Source organism: Exophiala bonariae (assembly GCF_035927105.1).
Source record: "Exophiala bonariae strain CCFEE 5792 chromosome Unknown scaffold_3, whole genome shotgun sequence".
Classification (NCBI taxonomy): domain Eukaryota; kingdom Fungi; phylum Ascomycota; class Eurotiomycetes; order Chaetothyriales; family Herpotrichiellaceae; genus Exophiala; species Exophiala bonariae.
Window position 1 is genome coordinate 143,261 of NW_027042478.1, and position 21,065 is coordinate 164,325.

The 21,065-nt window shown below is 50.4% G+C and overlaps 7 protein-coding genes across 7 annotated transcripts; 2 read left to right on the forward strand and 5 right to left on the reverse strand.

Annotated features, from left to right (window-relative positions):
- Positions 1 to 160: 160 nt before the first annotated feature.
- LTR84_007570 (uncharacterized protein) lies at positions 161 to 992 on the forward strand (the record flags this gene model as incomplete). The annotated part of the gene is made up of 2 exons (XM_064851123.1): positions 161 to 847; positions 900 to 992. The coding sequence occupies 2 exons, from the start codon at positions 161 to 163 to the stop codon at positions 990 to 992; spliced, it is 780 nt and encodes a 259-aa protein (XP_064710126.1).
- A 1,881-nt stretch (positions 993 to 2,873) lies between these two features.
- LTR84_007571 (uncharacterized protein) lies at positions 2,874 to 3,588 on the reverse strand (the record flags this gene model as incomplete). Its single annotated transcript, XM_064851124.1, has 2 exons — positions 2,874 to 3,482; positions 3,535 to 3,588. The coding sequence occupies 2 exons, from the start codon at positions 3,586 to 3,588 to the stop codon at positions 2,874 to 2,876; spliced, it is 663 nt and encodes a 220-aa protein (XP_064710127.1).
- Positions 3,589 to 7,204: 3,616 nt separating this feature from the next.
- LTR84_007572 (uncharacterized protein) lies at positions 7,205 to 7,624 on the reverse strand (the record flags this gene model as incomplete). The annotated part of the gene is made up of 1 exon (XM_064851125.1): positions 7,205 to 7,624. One exon carries the CDS (start codon positions 7,622 to 7,624, stop codon positions 7,205 to 7,207), a length of 420 nt encoding a protein of 139 aa, XP_064710128.1.
- A 2,507-nt stretch (positions 7,625 to 10,131) lies between these two features.
- Positions 10,132 to 14,071, reverse strand: LTR84_007573 (uncharacterized protein; the record flags this gene model as incomplete). Its single annotated transcript, XM_064851126.1, has 2 exons — positions 10,132 to 11,580; positions 11,627 to 14,071. The coding sequence occupies 2 exons, from the start codon at positions 14,069 to 14,071 to the stop codon at positions 10,132 to 10,134; spliced, it is 3,894 nt and encodes a 1,297-aa protein (XP_064710129.1).
- Positions 14,072 to 16,175: 2,104 nt separating this feature from the next.
- Positions 16,176 to 16,961, reverse strand: LTR84_007574 (uncharacterized protein; the record flags this gene model as incomplete). Its single annotated transcript, XM_064851127.1, has 2 exons — positions 16,176 to 16,845; positions 16,897 to 16,961. The coding sequence occupies 2 exons, from the start codon at positions 16,959 to 16,961 to the stop codon at positions 16,176 to 16,178; spliced, it is 735 nt and encodes a 244-aa protein (XP_064710130.1).
- A 648-nt stretch (positions 16,962 to 17,609) lies between these two features.
- On the forward strand, positions 17,610 to 19,433 carry LTR84_007575 (uncharacterized protein; the record flags this gene model as incomplete). Its single annotated transcript, XM_064851128.1, has 3 exons — positions 17,610 to 17,880; positions 17,931 to 19,231; positions 19,287 to 19,433. 3 exons carry the CDS (start codon positions 17,610 to 17,612, stop codon positions 19,431 to 19,433), a joined length of 1,719 nt encoding a protein of 572 aa, XP_064710131.1.
- A 450-nt stretch (positions 19,434 to 19,883) lies between these two features.
- Positions 19,884 to 20,657, reverse strand: LTR84_007576 (uncharacterized protein; the record flags this gene model as incomplete). Its single annotated transcript, XM_064851129.1, has 1 exon — positions 19,884 to 20,657. One exon carries the CDS (start codon positions 20,655 to 20,657, stop codon positions 19,884 to 19,886), a length of 774 nt encoding a protein of 257 aa, XP_064710132.1.
- Positions 20,658 to 21,065: the final 408 nt, after the last annotated feature.

The window sequence follows — 21,065 nt, forward strand, 5'->3', positions numbered from 1 at the left end:
TCAACCTCGCCTATGTTCCGACAGCAATACATACTCTTTTGGCCGTATAGGTGATCACAATGTGGTCTTAGCCTGTCTTCCAAAGGGCAGCTATGGACTCTCTCCAGCCACCGCAGTAGCAAAGGACATGTGCCGTAGCTTTCCGCTCAGGTATTTGCTCATGGTCGGAATTGGCGGCGGAGCACCTTCGGAAGAGAATGATGTCCGACTGGGAGATGTCGTGGTCAGTTGCCCAACTGGTAAATCTGGTGGAGTTGTACACTACGATTTCGGTGTAGCCATGCAAAACAAGGAGTTTCAGCGGACTGGAGTGCTCAATACACCGCCATTCAGTCTTCTGACGGCTGTCCAACATCTGAGCTCTGTTCACGAGCGACGAGGGCATAATCTTTCTGAAAGCATTAATTCAACCTTTACAAGTAACCACAGGCTCAAACAGAAGTATGAACGCCCTCCCCCAACGACGGACATTTTGTATGTGTCCAACTTCGTGCATTCCATCGCAAATAAGCCATGCCTAGGGCTCTGCGATGGTGACCTTGGCCATCAGGTACCTCGACCTCAACGTGAATCTCCGGAGAATGAGCCAATGGTGCACTATGGGCTAATTGCTTCCGCGGATAAGTTGATGAAAGATGCTACAGTCCGCGACCAGTTGGCTGAGACCGAAAAAGTCTTGTGCTTTGAAATGGAGGCTGCAGGTCTTTTGAATGCATTCCCATGTTTGGTTATTCGGGGAATTTGTGACTATTCAGATACCCATAAGAATGACATATGGCAGGGCTACGCTGCAGCTGCCGCTGCCGCCTATGCGCGAGAGCTTCTTCACATCATACCAGCATTGTCAGTAAGTAGCTTGTGGTGCTGCGCTACAGCAGCCTTTGACTGACCCCAGGCAGCAAGCAGAAGCAACACCGCAGAGTGCAGACAGTGCATCTACCACTGGAATTCATGATGCCCTCAAATCCTTCGTATCCGAGTTGGCGGAGTAAAGCTTTTTCACTGCTAATCACTTCGGCGAATGCTAACTTCGAAGCAGAGCTATGAGCCAGCAACAACAAGACATGCGTCGCTTTTTGTGATAGACACGGTGTTAGGAACCATGATCTGACGGTTGAGTCTTTTATTTATCCCGGCAAGCTGACTTCCAGATATAGTAATACCCAAGCTCAATCGCTCTCGCGATTACGATATGCAATACCTCCTCAAGTTCTCCGCCAATAGCCTGTTTATTTATGGTACGCCAAGGGGGCACCAGCTCCATTCTATCTCGAATTTATCACTTCCATGGAGGTCTGCGTATATTCTCATAGGTCAATCACTCTTGCTAAACGAGTCTTAGGTATTTTTGTTCGCTTTGAAGCAGAGATTCAACAGCAACGGAGCCCGGAAAGTTGACAGGCATCAATTCGCCGTCACCGATGTGCATGCAAATCGTGACATCAATCTCATACAGAAGTGGGAAAAATGCTTCCGTCCTGGGCAAGTAGTGAACATGAGTATGATATTTGGCAATGTCGGGGCAAAATCCTCCTGTCCTGGCTGTGGAACTCCAAGCCAAGGCAAGGAAGACGAAGAGACAAAGTGGTAAGTTCATCCATCCGTGGAATGGTGAAATTCAGGATAACCTAAAAACTCCCCCAAGTGACAACTGCGATATGACATACCAGAGGATCACGGTGATAGACTCACCAGATCCATTAACTCCACCTTACGATCAAGGAAATGGATATACGCGGAATCCCGAGTCCCAGAGCGATGCTAATGATCGCATTTCGAGGGGAAGCGAGACTGACACCTCCACCTTGGAAGCTACACCAACTGACAATGATGACGACGACGGCGGCGGAGATAAAATCAGCGAGTATTCTCGAGTCCGACTTCTTGTTCCCCCAGTTATCGATCGGGAAGCAGAGAAGAGAGGTGATATATTTAGCTCAGATTTGCGAAAAGATAGCCAGAACCCTCTTTCAGACAGGAGCGAGAATGGGAATCCATCCTCAACAATTGCACACGTTTACGACGACGCGGATGATGACGCCAACGACGACTGTAAATGCAAGTCTACCGGGGTTCGCTCCCCCCAGCCGTGGAGTCGGATACTGTGTCGGTTGATGAGCAGCAGAGTGGGTTGTCAACATGGGAGATATTGCGGCGAGTTGCACGCAACGCTCGTGCGGGCCGGCCTGAGGCACCCGCTGTGCAAACCGCACAAGAGCGCCTAGATCCTGTTCCCGGCGCCTTTCCATACGACGATGAGAATACAGCGACAACCTCTGGGTACAGTCCCTTCCATGGCTCTACCTCAGTTGCCATGAACGGAGGTCGAGGATATCCAAGTCCGCCAGGACATTTACAAGGAGGCCTCACAACAGCAATGGCACAATTTTCGGGGATGGTTCATCGCGCCAATCGGAATCAATCTAGTATCTTTGGCTTGCAGCAAGAATGGGCTGACTCTAAAAATCCCTGAGATGCAATCACCATTGGTATCATCGCCAAAGACCAATGCGCCGGGGGCATCAAGGTGCTGTCACGGTGTACGTCTCATAGGGCGAAGACGTTCGATCGATGCTTCGAAGCAATGCAGCGAGCTTATTGATGAGTCCCGATGATGATTCTACTGCCTCTTGAAAATGGGATGCCGGGACAACAACAGAAGCCAGTCATCATTCATTGGTGGATCAATCCGCAACCAGCTGGGATGGACGGGAGCATCGGTCTGATATCTGTAGGCAGGAATTCAGCCTTTCGTAGATGTTGATTCTGGAATTCACTCGATGGCCTGTCATTACACAAACAAAACTTTTAATACTGGAGAATGTAATCATGACTGCTGCACCTCACTACCTATCCATCCCCCAACTGTTCCTCTACAGTGACTTGACGAACCAAATCGTCGTCTTATCTCTCCCCTCCTCACCACTCTCGCCATTGTCAAGGATCTGTGGGAATCTGGAAAACCCGACCTTGGGGTAGAAAATCTTAGCCTCTTGATTCGATGCTGCCATGATCAGATGAATGCCAGGTGTTTGGAATCGCTTTGCAATTTCCAAGATTCGTTCAATCAGCCGACGACCCCAACCATGCCTTTGGTAAGGAGCTAGAACATCGATATGCAAATGGCCTGGGTAGCTGTCAATCAAGTCGGGTGCTTCCCGGTGTAAGGCTCCCTCGGGAGTGTGCATTATCTTCTTCAAGGCGCTGGGCAAGTTCGTGTCCCAGTCTGATGGTTCACCTACTCCAGGCTCGAGGTAACCTTCCGAGATCAGATGTGGTATATATACTTCTTTGTATGACTGAACATAGGCACGAGTATCTAGCGCTGCTAGGATGTAACCGACGGCACGTCCATGGTCGTCGTCCAAGACGAAGCACGTTTCCGGTCGTAGCATCAAGTATGGGCGACACCAGATATGGCAAGCCAAGTCAAGAATAATCTCGCCTCCTGCACGCAAGTCAGGTGCTGCAGTCTCGTTGAACTTGGAGAGGTCAGAAGCAGGTCACTCGCCAAATCAGACTGGGTATGCCCACGATGTGTACCACCTCATTCAGATCTGTGGCTTGATACTGCCGGATGAAAGGCATTTTGGTCAATTCTTGTCTCGAAGCCAAAGTACTTTGGTGAACCTGAACCCCATTGATGACAAAGGATGGAACGCCAGATCTTCTAATAAAAGTTGCTTCATGTGTCAGATGGTGTTGACGATCAGAGCTGCCCAGATGTCACGTTCACATCTTGAGGAAGCTTGTCTTCGTTCGTGGCCTCAAGCTCCGATGTTCAACCGGAGGCGCTGATAACATCAATAATATCTCGACATGGTTTCCCTCATTGACTAGTCAAGCGCTCCTAGGCAGAGCCTGACGAGGGTCGAATTTCAACCACTTCCATATCAAACACTTGAACTACGTTTCAGGTTCATGTCGATGCAACTGGACCCGGTGAATATACGTGGGTTGGACCTCATTCCCGTATCGGCCCCCTAAAACACCGCCAGAGTTGACGGAGAATACGATTGGCTCCCAGACGCAATAGTGTCTCAAAGGAGTCTACCGCTGTGTTCTCCGAAGTCGAATCGCTTTTTGGAGAAACAATAATAAGACGATTTGGCTCGAACAGGATGACAGAGGAACATCGATACCTCGGTATATCATCGGCTCGGATTTTACGGCCAAGACACCGGAGGACTCGGAGTTCGTTCTTATTGCCTTTACTAAAAGTGCGAGGAAAGGAAGGGAAGTGCACTCAAACTCTCCAATAGCGGTGCGCCAGATCGACACTGCATCTGTCCAATTAGTTCAGCAAGCGAGTGTGACTCATGCACCGAGTGCTGCAGGACGGCTCGCAGCAGAAGTGACTGTGCATGGAAGTGCCCAGGTGCCTCTGAGTGCTGCATCATTCCTGATTGCTGATGAAACTGACCGCCGATTCAAGCTACAGTACGAAGTATGCAGAGGACGGCGGATGTGCCGAATCGTCTTCGTTCTTCTGAAAGTGTGCCATGGCACGTTAGATAGGGGAATGCAGTGTGTCCTCGTTGGCAGGCGCAGAGATGCCCAACTGTGAAAGTGCTTGCATTGTCACCTTAAGAGACAGACCGGTGTAAGGGGACAACCAGCGAAGGGGACGAGGAGTGAGAACCTCGTGTTCGAGTTCTGAGGGAGTATCTTTACTTCGTAGACCCCACTCGTCGTGACCATCCTATTGGAGTACTCAGTAGATTGCAAGGAAAAGTGTCCGAACGGTGAGGCCAGGTGATATCAACAATGATGGTGGGGGTTTCAACACCCCACCAAATCTTTCCATGTCAACTTATGTACATCCATCGTGAAGACTGCCATGAATGCTTAGAGAGCTCCCTACTCAACCAAAGACATCGCACCTGTGCAAGAATCTCACCACCGTGTGATGGTTTAGAGCGCTGATGATTCTCGCCCGGGCCCAGGCCCAGTAACTTTCTACACGATAGATAGACAGACTCGTAACCCTCGGCCAAGGCGCAACTCGGGTTGCCTTTCGCCGAGGAAGTAAGAGTGATTTCCTTGCCAACCATCAATGATACTTAGGTAACTCTGGAAGCTCGCGATGGCCTGTAGGAGTTATTCGTGCATCCCGGAAACCGTATGTGCTCTTACTAGGGACGAAAATCAACCCAACTAGTGGACAAACATGGAAAAGCATACGAGGGAAAAGGCATCGAGGCCCGCGGAGGGCTTGCTCGCCAGATTCTCGCCAAGTCGGGAACTCGCAGCTCTAATATGATTTTCGCTGTCCTCGAGTCCCCAACTCGGATTCTTAAAGTTCGCAAGTTACTTGGTAGTGATCTTGTCCTCGTACGGTTGTAGAGAATCACGAGGTCAGCAAATTACGATGGGCAAAGGGAGAATTGATATGACAAGCTGAATGATCTTCTTGTACGAATACCGGTCTTTTTGAGCAGGTACGGGGCAGTAGTCGTTGTACGAAACACATGCGACACTACCAACCGAACATTGTCTTCAACCATCCCACGAATCCTTCCTGACCGACAAACCTATAGCGTCCCCATCAAACACAAGTTGCAGAAGAACATTTCCCATCCAGTTAGTCGTACTCGTCTCGACAGATTTTCACAGACCGCCATCGCAAAACATAGGATAAGAGGAAAAGGGCAGCGGATCCCTGTTCCTGGATCACGACGATAATAAAAAAGAACACTAAGTAATGGATCCCTCAAGAAGTCTCAGGGTGGGGCACAGCTGATTGCAAAGAAAACTGAAAAACTGCACCTGCAGGGTCCATCTCCCGTCACAGGCTCGCACGGATCTGTGTCGGCATCTTCAGCGAACAGACGAAAGGGATCCGCTATCGATTGAAGCGGAACCTTGATCCCAGAAAAGGTCCAAATTTTTTGGGGTGAGACCACCAGTTGATATGATGACCCTTTTAGGTAATGCAACCGCCGCACGGGCGGCGAAGCCTTGCCTTGCGTGTTCGCGGTCTTGGGGGGTTCTCAACACATGCCAGGTCTCAGCGTCGTTCAAAGGCCGACACGCCACGCCACGCCACGCTCAAGGTTCTCGTTCCTGATTCATTCCAGGGGGAGGCGGTGTTGAGACGCACGAATTCGTAATGTTCAATACTACTAACAACAATGCCACCTCATTGTCACAACAATGTCAAATGGCTGCTGAGATCCACCACCGAGGTCAACCAAATCAAAAGACCCAAAAAGGTTTCATTGCCGGTCCCGGTGGTCCACCCACGTGGTAATTTCTTCATGTTCTCGTTGGCACGGGCCGCGCGATTATTATTTGTGGCAGGAGGTTTCCGGCGGGTTGGGTCTCGGTGGATGTTGATGTGGATAGGGGATAGGGATTTGAATGGTGCCCTTTTCGAGCTAGCATGCCTAGAAAAATTTTCTATTAAGAGTCATAGTCTTTGGTCGGAGTAAGGCTCTGCTAACTGACGGATGGGAAAAGTGGGACGGAATTTGTGTGCGTGAAGGAGTCGGTCAGCCTTGTTGAGAAGGGAAATGAGATGGTGGTTCCTTATCGGGTGCGAAGGTGCACGCAAATTGGGATGCAAGAAGGTATGGCTACGGTGAATGAGAGAGGGACTATGAAGTAGAATGAAGAATCGAGAGATCGAGAGTAGATATTTTATATTTTATTATATGAGGTATTCCTAATCTATGAGAGAGGGAACTGTTCAGTTTCAATCTCTCAGTTCGCTACAACTGGATTCCTCGACGCAAGCAGATTGCAGTAGCTGCAAGATCAGTCGAACAGTGCAAACAAGGGTGTAGAGTGCATAAGCCTCATCCAATAGCCCTTGCCAACTGCATTATCCTTTTGATCTGACATCGTACTTTGAGTCTGTAGCCATCATTGGAACCAGGAGCTATCACCGGTCCTTCCTTTCTGTGCGAGCTGACCGCATCGCCAGATTTTCCTAGTCTCTGCAACACAACAGTTGCCTTGATCAACGAGCTCATCGTCCTCTTATAATATCGGGACTTCTCAGAAGATCGGGTGGGAGCTTCCACCGAGCGGGCTGGATTTGCGTGGGCAAATCCGCCGGGAGGTCGATCCATAATTTGGATCTGGTAGCAATTTGGGGTATCATCGAGTCGAATAGATTAAAAATGGTCGTAAAAGTCGTTCTTTTGGAAACAATGCAGTCGTCTAAAACCAAAACAAAAGGCGCTGGTTTCTTCAGAGTTCATCTCGTGGGTCTCCGCGAGTGAGTCCGCATTAACGACAATCCGCCCAAGTCTTCCTCTCCGTCGTCTTGGTCGAGAGGGAATCCGTACTCGTCCAATTTGGGTGGTTCCGATATCCTCCTTTCCTGCTCCGGTCGCTTCCGTTGTTGGCGTTCCTCCTCCATCAGGTACTTGTCTTCGGTGGGTGATGTTTGGCGTTCTCGCTCGGTTTGAGCAATGTCTTGTAGTAGAAGTTCCAACAGGTGCTCGTGGCTGAGTTTGAGTCTGAGATCGTCATGGACGATTTTGTTGGACGACTTTCTCCTTGCCGTCTCGGCCAGATGATATGTTTCCTCGCGAGATAGTCGGCGTGTGGGTGATGGTGGTGTCAGATCACGTGAAGGTGGTCGACTGAGCGGCTGCATCATTGAGAGAGGCATGGTTGAGTTTTTGACGATTGATTGATCGGGTTTGTAAGAGATATACAAGGGGACAATGGTATATTAAAGAGTCCCGGTGATGTGGATCGTTGGTAAATTTTCTTGGGTCCCAGTGTGGTGCCCGGAGGATTTAACGTAGTATTGTAGATTTCGGGTAGCCTTGTCTTTTTCACATGCAGTGAGTGGGTGATGACGATAGCCGGATGAACTTTAAACGTTGTCCGTGAGTAATTTCCAATATGGGAGGCGGCAAAACTTTTCCGGAAGGATCAGTACCACAGAAGGGAATGTTCAGGTGTTTGTGTTTGTGTGAAGAGAGTCCAAGACACGAATCGACTTGATGGAGGAGAAGTAGCGGTATGATATATTATCAATCGAAGAATTGACACGGATTAGGTTCATGGATGCCTGAGTCACTGATTTCCTATCACCGTCGTATTCGCCCGTTAAGTTGCAGGGCGTAAAGCCCGTGAGCCGAAGAACGGGGGCTTAGAAAGAGACCTTTGCGGCACCGTGGACACAGGGCGTTTGGCAGTCAGCCAGTTTGACAAGAACAATCAAATCATCGTCAGCCTTTGACTCACGCCTAGAAAGCCAGCGAGGGCAGTGCATGAGATTGGTTGATGGGGATGGCGTAATGCACGACTCGGGTCAAGAATGCCGTGTGAAATGCCAAAAAATGCATAGAGTTTCCCACATTGGCTGCCTGGGAGCCCGAGGGCTCCTTTACCGCAATTGTCAAGAGAACCGGCCGGTGAATGGTCCGAGAGTCGTTTACGGAGATACGGATACAAGAGCTCGTCCGGGCTCGAGTTCGCAAGACAATGGGAAGTCCACTGGGCGAGACGGACTTATCTTGGTGTGTTTCATCAACGGCCCAACCCATGGAGACCTCCGCTAATCACCATGACTACCTGACTCATCCTTTAGACGGAGATATCTGCTTCAATCTGTCCGTAGTATTTACAACCAAACTGTCCGCCTGGCAACGAGACCTCGACTCCGTGTAATTCATGAGCACATGAAACATGCACTCTGAGGACAATGTCGTTATGAATGATGTGAATTATCCTCATACCCAAGCATCCGGAAATACGCCAAGAAAGTCCCAGACTCGGGGCACGAGGCACCCTGAAGGACCCGAGCTCCCGTCCGCGAGGCGCGGTCACGAGTCACATACAAAGTGATGTGCTCGTACAACAACTACTGCCCGTTTGCGACGGGTGAATACACTCTCCGAGGATTCCATCATCCATAATACGAAGTGTTATCACCAGTTTCAAAGTGGCTTATAGCCTGGCGTAAGACGTGGATGACCCGGATGGCAAAAGTCTGATTTCACAGGCAGGCAGCAAGGTAATCCTTTTCAGGGGCCTCGGGGTTGATTTGAATGATTATACGCGTCAGTCAGACGATGCGCAGCAAGCAGCAAAGAACTACCCAGGTACATACGAAATACGAGATGATCGTGAGTGCGTTTTTCGACAAGACCCTCCAAGGCTCCAACTCCGCGGCGCCAAGGAAAGTGGGAAAATACGACTGAGTACGACTCTTCTTTCTTGGTTGCACCACCGAAACTTCCTCAACTTTCATCCCCTTCCAGAACATTCCTTGTACCTTCCCCTTTCGGATCATTTATCCCAGTCTTCAAAGTTCAGCCGGAAACCAAAAACAGCATCAACGCCCTGCTGCTCAAAAGATAGAGCACCGATCAGCTTGACTTAGAACACACGGGAGAATGGCCCCGTGAATCATGGAAACAAGCAAACTACCTTCCTAGGCAGTGTATCCGTACCACCTTGGCTTACAGAACAGAGTTCATCTGCAAGGGTGTGGTGTGTCCCCAAGCTCCGTCCTGCTTACCAAACATCAAAGAAAAAAGTCCCATTATTAATACTCCTCCTACCAACGATGATCGCTTCTCCGCATTCCATCCCCGAACTAGATCATGCATCCATCATCCACTGCACATCATGACTCCGTCGATGATGCTTCCGGCTGGGCGCCAATAGACCTTTGTATTTATCAGCCAGCATACCCGCTTGACCATCTGCCTCAGAGAGTCGACAGTCGTTGTACGACATCAAATGACAGACCGTGTGGCGAGTTCTCGTACTGCACTGCGCAAACGATCTGTGAACTCCATACTCACAACCTACAGGCTACAACTCGTGATTTGCGATGGGTTAATAAGTAATAGACTTCACCAACAGACTCGAACAGACGTCTGATTATTGAATTCTGGGGACCACAGATGATTTCCATTGTCTCTGTACGCATGCTTGGGTATTTATCATTGAGACGTATGATCGATGGCGGCATCACTGGCCCGTAATTCAGCCATGTTCAGTCATCACCTATATCTAATTCAAAAGTCAAAAAAGACACTCTCCTTCCCATCTGCCGTAGAATGTTCAAAGATTCTTGGTCTCTCGATTTTGTGGATATCCAAAACTTGCGGCGGAATTTGGCAGATAATAGTAGATACATATATGGGGGGTTAATGTTTATTTCCGCACGCTTCCACGTCGGGAGAAAAATTTCATGAAGCCTGCCTGGTCCTTTCCACCACCAGCTGAGGTAACAAATCGCTGCGGTGGAGCTTCACTCCCAGGCGGAGGACCAGAGCTCTTCAAATATGCAGCAAGATCAGCCGTGCCACCTCCACCTGACGCCATGGCATCTCTCGGTTCTGCCCGGGTCTTTTGTCGGTTGCGATCAACGTGAGCTGCGTGTGTTGGTTGAGTGGGTCGGTATTTGTCCATTTTGGACCCGACTTGGGTAAGGTGTGGAGAGTCTGCTCGAGCACCGTTGGTGCTTTTGACGGCATTGGGTCCGGCTTTGGCACCCGTTGCACCTTGAAGGTAGTCCCTCAATTTCGAGCTACTCCCCGTTCGCTTCAACATGGACGAGGGATCTGGTTGGGTCGGATTAGGATTCAGCCCGAGAATGGGAAGAGTGGTGCTCCCCGGGGGTGGAGCCGTATTTCTCAAGAAATCAACTAATGATTCTTCGTCTCCTCTCCGTTGTGGCCTTGGAAGTTCCTCCTCAGCTTCTTCTTCTTCGTCACTGAAGTCAATGGCGTAAGGATCACGTATCCTCCGTCGCGTGCGAGGAGGCATGCCATCAGATTCCGGGATCACAGGTTGTCGTGACACGGCTGCAACCCCTGCACCATATCCGTTGCCAAGCTTGCTAGATCCACGGTTCGAAGAATCCAGTAGCCCAGTACGCGAGTTCATCGACGATGGCATCGACTTGATGGTCATCGCACTTTCTTGCGCACTACCGTCAGAATAGCGTCCATTAGTGTCAATATCTGGTGGAGGTGCAAGCGCGTTCAGGTCATCCGAGTCCATGGTAGTCCGGAAAGGCGCCACATTTCTGTCGATACGGTGATCACCAGTTGCACGCGGAGGGCCCTCTCGGATAAAGTCGATGAGATCGGAGCTCTCAGCAGTTCGTGGGGCACGTGCATCTCTCGCCTGGTACTTGAGCCTATTGGTCGTTTTGCTTGATGTCGTCGATGGGCGAGTGACAGTCTCCGCCGACGTTCCCGAATTGTTCTCATATGAATGCCCATCATATCCTGTTTGCGAGGTACCAGGCCGGGCATTGAGAAACTTTGGAAGCTGCCTGTCATTCTCAGGTCCAGTCGATCGAGCATAATCAGCGAGGTCCCGTGTAGTTCCACGTGCCATTCTTGCATCACGCGGCTCACCGAGCGGATTTCTGACCTTGGACGGCGAGTTTGTGGACTGTTGCACCCCTGACTGTGAAGGAATGACCGGCACTGGAAGTTGTGGAGATCCAGGCGGATTTGCTCGCAGCCCGTTCATGTTATCTTTGTTGGCTCCAGACGATCTTGGACGAGCGACCGCTTGACCTGGAGGCGCTGTAGTTCGGAAGAAATCCGCCAATTCTTGCGCTTGAGTCCTAGGTTTGGGTCGGGACAGCTATGCAAGGTTAGATAGAGTTATTCAAGGGTTGACGATATCTTACCTCTGCATCAGCTCTTGCTGATTCTGGAGTCAGTGTGTAGTGAAGTGTCTCGTCGCTATCAATAAGTACGTCAAGGCTTTTCTTGGCTCGATCTGCCTCTTCTGGTGGCGTTATCCTCTTGTGTCCATCATCCGTGCTAGACCGCAGGCGTAGATGCTGGCGTTTCGCAGTGGCAGATCCAGATGTCCCAGGCCTACTTTCTTTTGCGCTCGATGTTCTGGAATGCGAGGTTGACGGGCCTGCCAACGCTGAAGTGGCGTAATGAGATACTGTGTCTTTCTCGACACCCTCGGCTCGCTGGTACGTGGGTATATGTTGAGGAAACCTGGTTTCCGTCGGAGATTGCCTACCTGCTTGTCTCTCCAAAGATGATCGTCTGTCAGGAACCACCGCAGGCCAGGCGGAAGTTGTTGCAGTTCGAGATGTGTTTTGATCGGTGGTGGGGTGTCTGCTGGGGCGGCCCGTGCCCTGAATAATTGCCACTCCATGATCATTGCCTGCTTCAAGATTGCGATAATTTGCCACGTGCCCCTGATAGGGAACCCTACCGACTGGCCTGCTTGCCATGTCGGTATCGTCGGGATTGCTCAGTACAGAGTCGTTTGTTGCAGGTAATGTCTGATCCTGAGGGGGAACAAGGGCATCTGGGAAATCACCGTGATGGCCATGTTGTACGTTGTCTGGCACATCGACCCCGAAGCCAGAATCACGAGGGTTTGCTCTGTCGGCGGGCTGAGCCTCCTCCGCGTCGGCAATTGTAGTTTCAGCTACAACTTCCTCGTTCGTGCTTTCAACTGGGCCTGCGATAAAATTCGAGGTATCTGTGGTTTGCGATCTAACCGGTATGTGAGGTTGTTGGAAGTCGTCGACGGTCGTTGTTGAGGCTTGTGGATTCATTTCGACTCCGGAAGCACGGGGTCCAAGGTCATTTTGGCTGGCCCTATTTCTACGCAGAGCTCTGGAGGCCTCCACGCTCAACGCTCCCGCGATAGTTGCGACGGTCGCACTGTCAACGTCGGAACGAGAGGGTGTGGCCACGCGCTCCGTTTCCGCATGTGTAGCCGCCTCAGCTTCATCGTGCCCTTCCGTCACTTGATCAGGATTGTTGGGACGTGCGACCTCAGTGACGTTGGAAGGTACAGCAATCTTCGACGAAGCGATCTCATCAACACTTTTGTCAAACTGTAGAACGGATGGAGACTGGGCGGGCGTGGGAAGAGAGTGCGATCGAGTCCGGCCCCAAGAAGGTCTATTACCGTCTTGGTCGGTGGTCGTGGGCGTTGGAGGACTGGGAAAATTCCCAGGCATCACCAGCATGCTTGATGGTCGACGTTTTTCGAGGGTGGGTCGCGCTGTCAATTCTCCCTCATCCGGGTTGTCAGGGTCGTGTGCCACTCCAGGAACCTCAATCTCCCTCACATCATTGTCAGACATTGGTAAAGGTATATCAGCTGGCAAGGGGAATGTTACGGGTTGGATGGATGGACTGTGCTCCTCTTGAATAGTGGAGAAAGCTGGTGCAGTCGGGGTCTTCCATTCGAAAGTGGGCGAATCGGGACTGATGGGGGTCATTATGTTAGGTGTTGTAGGTCGAGATGATATGCTCCCAGTAGTTCGAACGCTGCCCTTCCACGATCGCCATAGTCGAATGAGAGGGCCTTCTTTCCCAATTCCCGACATGTCAATGTCGTCCAGAAAGATGACAGAGTTTGCGGACTGGTGAGCTGCTTGACCCTTTGTACTGTTATGTCGCCTTCTCGAGTGTTGGGCGGCGATACACAATGCCTGTTCGGCTAGAAACTCCAATATCGTTGTTAGGAATATTGCTGAAGCAGGCATTATGGTCGCAGCGGCTCTCAAAGACTCCTTGACTCGAGTGACGTGGTATCTCAACTCATCATCTTCGAGGAGATCCTCTTCATCCTCCTCTTCCAGGTCTCCCAGCTTGGCGTAAACCATGCATCGCAATCTTGTCAGCATCCAAGCCAGTTCAACATCAAATTCTATCTTCGGATCCAAGGCTCCCGCAGACAATTGCAGCTCAGCAAGTTCCTGTTCATCGAGATAGTCTTGCAATTCCTCGTCGGCAGCCTTTATAGCCGATTGGCCCAGTCTCTGCTTCAATACCACGGGAATCGCAGCCCTCAAGGCTCCGAGTGAAGTGGAGTGTGCTTTTGCCAGTATGTCATATAGAATTTGATCGAGAAAACCATTCACGGACGCCAAAGCACTCGACGAGACCTTGACAGGAACTTCGATCTCTGCATAGAGCAGGCTCTCCGCAGCGGGTACTGCGACGTAAGCGGGAGCAGGGCTTGCATGAGGTAGGCTTGCTCGCGTTGATCTTGCAGACAAGGATAATACATCGCTCGAAGAACCCATGCTCCGCAGACCTCTGACGGGCGCGGTGTCCGGTCCATCGCTCCGTGGTGTACGTTGCGCCATGTCTCGTGTGTGGTAAAGCGACAAGACTTGATACTGGCTGTCTTCAAAGGCAATCAACAATCCATTGGAAAGGACTTTCGTCGATAGTGAGTTGTGGGAGAAGATCGTTCAGGAGGCGAGGCAGATGTCCCACGAGGGAGGACGCAGCTGTGATTGATGATGTCAACGGCTATAGAGGAAGCGATTTTGATTTTGGTTTCGGTCGAGGATGATGCCGAGCGAAGGGAAGCGATTGGGATCGTTTGAGGACAGCAGGTGATAGCCAATGTTGGTCCGGTGGTTTTGCGATGCTCCGAAAGTGAGAGAGGAAGGCACAGGCAAAGGACAATGAGGTTAAGATGCCGATAATGGAGAGGATAAAATGAAAGAGAGAAGGTAATGGTCTCAGACTAATGAGACGCCGTCATGGACGCATAACAAGTGAGTTTGCAACGATTTTGAGAACCGAGATGGCCAGCTCTGCGTCTGGAGTCTGGGAGTCTTGACCTACCCCGTAAGTGATGAGGCTGGTGTTTCAATGGAACATGGGAGGCAGTTTGAACAGGGTCGACGGCAGAGGCTAAAAGTCAACGACGGTGGCGGACCATAGACCAGAACGCCAATGCAGCCGTGCGGAATCGTGGATGGTGGAGTGTCACTTGGTGGTACTGCGTCCTGGGAGCTGGATGGAGCGGATAGACCTGGAAGGGGTGGGTTCTTGTTCAGACTTGGGGCCTTTAGCGACCAGGTTAAGCCCGTCCGCTGAACTGGCGTGGGATCCGGCGCCCACTACCAATCAAACCTGGGTCGTCTCGGGGTTGGTCCTGGCCTAGCACAGCTCTTCTGCACCTAGAAGCGTGGCTGGAAAATCGTGGCCTTCCTCTTAGGCTCTTCCCCAAGCCTGCAGATATCATACGGGTACCCCTGAGATGCACAGATTCCTCGCTTAGTGCCTTAGACTTCTTGAATGATCCATTCTGATGCTAGCTGTGAATTGATCTGCCGATATGGCTGATCATCCTGACTCCGTACGAGGGTACGAGGTACCATTTCACAATGCAAGCCTTTTTCAGGCTTCGAACAAGATGGGATCGACAATCGTCTACCACTTGAAGAACAAAATGGCTGTCGCAAACTCAAGGTAAACCTTGAAACAGTAACGGTTGAACGCTAACCTAATAATCTAATAATCCATGGATGACAGATCCTACGATTCAGGTCCCAGTCGTCTCTCAAACATGTGGTTGTGCGTCATCTTCAGGGCCACACACTTTCGACTCCATAGTCATAATCCATCTTCAAATGAATCTGACCCAGGCCGAATACTCCTCCTGCAAGGTGTGGCATCAACTGGTATATTTTCCGTACTGATCAATGCAAACTGTCATCAATTGCAGCCGTTGCTTTCTACATACCGGCATATGCATTGTTAGGACACCCCGGGTAGTTTAGCTGACTCCAATTTCTACAGTGGGCCGTCCCAAAGTAGCAGAACAATAACTCGTCATAGTGAAGCTCTATCTCCCTTGCACTAACTGGGCTCGGCGTTATACTTCTCCAGGCCTCCCCTCTGTCCATATCTAGTGTGGGACCGATCACAGATGGATCATCAAGTCAGATCACAACTGCTCTTCACTTTTGACAGGTCCCTTATCGAGGGACATCAAGCACAGACAGCTGTCACTTCTTGATCCACACCATCGACGAGCGATAGGCAACCTCCATACCTACCATCATGACATCGCAGCCTTTGAGGTGACTGCCTGCAGTCCATGGTATCCCCCGAGGGCTACACCATAGTCAGCTTGATGCATATCCGTCAGTGCAGAAGACTTGGTTGCTTATTGCACCAGCGACGACTGGCACGGTGTCTCCCATCCGCTTTTGTCCAATAGCCGCATAGAATCTGTGTTCTTCACACTTATCAATCGCGCCATACCTAGGGATTCACAATATGGACATTCATATAGGCCCAAGGATGCGGACATGGCGCATATTGTCTTGATTTCGAGACATGTTGATGCATTGAGCTTATCACCAGGCAAAAGATCATGGTCCATGGTTCTTGTGCGGGTAGAATTCCATGTATCCAAGAAACCGAATATAAATCTTCAGATCAGCGGTACTACCTTAGACCACCAAGATCTCGTTCAATACCAGAAATTCGGTCTTCTAAGAGCTTCTTTCGGGCTTCGAGCTCTCGAATTTCGGCTTCTTCGGCTTGAAGATCTTCCATAGTGAACGTAGCAGTATCTTGCGAGTCCGCGTTGAACTCCTCGTCCGCAAATCCATCAGTTGTCTCGTCCTCACTTAAGCCTTTGTTTCGACGATCCGACAAAGATTGCTGTTGTCGAACCTTCTCTTCAAGCAAGAGCACGGATGCTGAGATATCTCGATGTCTCTTTCGTAGCGGTTGGATTTTGTCGGCCATACCTGGAACAGTGTAGACCTGACATAGTTTTTCTGCTCCTCGAAGCAAGACTTCGATATTGACACGCTCTTGTGATCGTGCACTATTGCTAGTTGACTGTCTGATCTCTCGTAGCATTTCACTTCCTAACAACCTGGTCACCGCAGATTGTTTCACTGGCTGGGCTGATGGGAGCATGCTCTTTCGACCATGAGTGGCATTTTCAGCAAGAGGATGTCGGGCGGAACCACTCTGAGTAGACCTACTGATGGCGCTAGGATCGATGGAAAACAACGCCCGCTCATGTGGTTCAGTGTCACGAATTAAAGTGGTAATTTCATGTTGTCCAAGTAGCGCATTGGTGAAGCTCTTGGGAGGAGGAAACCTGTGAAGAGCACTTCAGTATGAAGCGGCGGGCTCCGGTTTCTGAACTTACTCCAATTGCGCAATGGACTTTGAGGATAGAGCTATCTGCTCGAGGTGACTTGCGAGCAATGCCATCGTGAGGTCAATTGGCTGATTGGGTTGCTATCGTTTACAAATGTGCAGCATGAACCTATGCTAGGTGGTAAGCCAGAGCCTAGATTGAAAACAGGTGTGCAGAGCAATCGACACGACAATTCTAGATTGTGGAGGATCGCACTCCTAACTAGTCGCGCATCATTTCTGAAGGACAATGTAAGAGTATGTTGTGGTTATCGTAGTTTGGGGGTAGCCACGGTCAAACGCGTGTTAGGCTCTGCCTGCGCTTGACATCCTCGGATTAACACATTTATCCGGAAATCACATCACATCCAACCTCCAACTTGCACTCCAGTCTCCCCAGACACATTTCCACCTTGCCTCATCACTCTAATCAAGAACAACTTCACATTCCTGTTACTCGTTAGTGTCTCCTCTACTTCACTAAGGTCACTGTGACTATCTCACTCTCGGAGGTCAACCTGTTTTTCTGGTAGATAAAGAGCTCTTGCTCATTCGATCTGTTATCTGGCAGCGACAAACTGACATTCAACCTTCCAATTGACAAGATAGTCACAAACTCCGCGAGATAACTCCCTCAGTGTCCCGAACATCTTGGCTGCCGACCATTCCCCCTCCTCTTCGCCATCGAGACCATAGGAGAAATCCATACCTCTCTCCGTAAAGATGAGCGGCGATAAATCTCGCCTGAATGGCTCCAGTTCAAATGGCGTCAATGGTTCAGGAAGCAGTCAAAACAACACAAAGGATTCAAAAGGCTCAAAAGACAAGGATGGCGACGATGAGATGACAGTAGTTGTTCCGCCTTCCAAAGGATCTAACAAACCCACCGCTCCTACTAAAGCAACCGAAGCCGATGTTGCGAATGGAGCCGACGAAGCCGATGCCGCGAATGCCAAAGAAATTCCGGTTGATCCCAAAGAGAAAGCAATCACTGGTATGTGGGTGGTGTCTTCACCTAGATATGTTACTGACTACCCGTTGCAGATATCAAGGCCAATCTTCCGCTGCTTGAGCGAGCTGTCAGTCAATTTGACCCTCGCTTCAGCCTGAGAGTTCTCCGGTCTATACCTTCGGTGCGGAAGCAACTTACTGCAGACGTATTGGCCTCTGTCATCACCGAGACATATCCCATTCCTACCGCGACAGCCATTTCGCTTCTCAGCGCAGTAAAGGATGACCCGTCATTTCCCAGGGATAAGGTCGGGGATTGGCATAGCAAGAAGGACGCTCCTCCAACCAAGACTGCTCAGAAAGACGTTTTACCCGAGGTTGATGTTTACCTGTCTATTCTTGTTCAGGTCCATCTCTACGACAAGAAGTCAATCAATGCCGGGTCTCAATTTTCGGGCGCCCTTGTCGAGCACCTTCGCACGCTGAACAGAAGAACTCTTGATTCACTATCTGCACGCGTGTACTTCTATTATGCCCTTTTCTTCGAGGAATCGGCGCCTCTACCACCATCTCCATCAGCAGCGGTTATCTCAATCCGAAAAAATCTCTTAGATGCACTGAGGACAGCTACTTTGCGCAAAGACCAAGACATTCAGGCTGCAGTCACTACCTTACTCCTGCGGAATTACCTCCTCACGTCACACATCACACAGGCCGACTTGTTGATCTCCCATACTAAATTCCCAACTGCTGCTGCAAACAATCAATATGCACGATACCTGTACTATCTGGGACGTATCCGCGCCATTCAATTGAGGTATACTGAGGCTCATGAGCACCTCACGGGTGCCAGTCGCAAGTCCCCAACATCATACAAGGCCAGCGGATTCTATCAAGCATCAACCAAACTGCTCATCGTGGTTGAGTTGTTGATGGGAGACATCCCAGATCGCGCCGTTTTCCGTCAACCCAGCCTAGAGAAATCCCTGCAGCCATACCTCCAATTGGTCCTGGCCGTCAGCTCTGGTGATGTCAGCGGCTTTCAAAATCTGGTTCAAAAGTACAACTCGACTTTCCGGAAGGATGATACATACACATTGATTCTAAGACTCCGACAGAATGTTATCAGAACAGGTATTCGCATGATGTCGCTATCCTATGCCAGAATATCACTGCGTGATATGTGTTTACGTCTCGGACTGGACAGCGAGGAGTCCGCGGAATATATTGTGGCCAAGGCAATCAGAGATGGGGTTATCGAAGCAAGCCTTGACCACGAGCGAGGCTATATGAAGAGCAAGGAAGTTGGCGATGTGTATGCCACAAGAGAACCAGGTGATGTCTTCCACGAACGCATTCAAGCCTGTTTGGCTCTACACGATGAAAGTGTCAAGGTATGTCTAACATTCTACTTCTGCTTTGTTTATTCAGCGACTTACATGTCCACAGGCTATGCGATTTCCCATGAACCAGCACCGATTGGAACTCAAGAACGCCCAAGAGGCTCGTGAGCGGGAGCGTGAGTTGGCAAAGGAAATCGTGGAAGGTGAACTGGATGAGGATGATGGCCCAGGTGGTGACTTTGACGGGTTGTGATTCGCTGTTCTCAATAAGGGCTTGTGTAATTCGGGCCTGATGTACCAGTAGAAAGTGACACGGCTTTTTGAGGATGTTGCATTGATACAGCATCGGTCTGGTCCGTCTGGAGTCGGTAGGGTCGACTAGGAGTGGGATCATAACACTGCATCCTTCTGCCCTTAGAACATGATCACTGGTTATCAGAATCTTAGAGGTCATTGTGATCATGATCAAGCTATTGCGGGCCGAATTGGTTATCAATTGACTGTGCTCACTCCCGTGTTTCGCTTGACGACCAAGCCTTGGTAAATCTGTAGCCAGCTTCCTCTCGATGCGGTAACTGGGAGTGGCATGCCAGAATTTGATGGAGCTCTGCTCACGATCGAAGCTCAGAAGTTCGATTCGAATCAGGTCTAGACGTGCTTCAACTCCGAGAACACCACATAGAATCCCATTAGCCACCTAGCACTACTTCACACCTCGACCTCTCCCACGCGGCAGGCCACTCCCTCTCCCACCACGGTTGACACCTCTGACAGCCCTACTCGGAATGCCGCCACGCGTTGAGGAGGAGGATGTCGTACTCTGTTTGGCGGTTGAAGCCGTGCTGGGCGTCACTGTCGACCCGATGGTCCTCCGACGTGGCGTGGCCTTGAGACTCGCAAAGCTGGCATCGGCCCCCATGAATGTCGTCTCCGCGTCGCCGGTCTTACCATCGCCGCCGCCGGTCAAGATCGTCGTGTCGTCCACCGCTCCACCCTCTTGAGCTCGCTGTCGCTTCTGGTATCGCTTGATGGATTCTGGGAGTGGTGCCTGAAAGAACAAAACATGCGCTTGGGTCAGAATGTCGGGTTGAATAGAGCATGGATTGGACGAGTACTGTAGATGTATCAAGACGGGAGCAATCCATTCACTTACCTCGGGGAAGTCCACGACGAATGCATTCATGTTCAGTCCGTAGAGGAAACTCGCAAAACTCTCTCCGAACCGGCTGAGGCTCTCGTGCATGAGCTGGAGATGCATCAGGTTCGCTTCGAGGTCGGCCATCGAGTCGCTGAGTTCGGCAAATTGGGGCTCGAAGGCGTCGAGCGGCGATGGCCCGCTGAAGGTGTTGTTCTGTGATGTTCGGAACGAGGAGCGCGATGATGGTCGAAGTGGTGTTGTTGGTCTGGAGGCTACGGGAGAGCGTGATCGAGCCCTTGACGGGAGACGCGTTTGCGAAGGGGCGCGGTTTTGTGACATGTTGGTTGATTTTATTTTTGTTGAGGAGTGTTAGATGCGTTTATGCGTCGTCTTATATCTCTTTGTATGATTCATCGTCCAGTGTGCAATTGTCGTGGTATCTTGGTATGGAGAACGCGCGTATGGGTAAACATCGGCTCAAGCCGGTTGGTTGACTTTCACAGGTACATCTCAGCCTCTTGGCCTTGCGTCGGAGGGAGTTGAACAGCCTTTGTGGAGATGAACTGGGAATGTATCGGCATGCTCTATGTTTTCAATCATGGTATTGATGATGAACCTACTTTCTATGTGATATTGCCCGGAAAAGAGAATCTACAAGTTGATAGTCCTGACCTGGTCCCAGCCCTGGCGTATGACTCGTTGAGTTATTTTCTACGGGGATTAAACTTGACTTGGGACACTTATTGG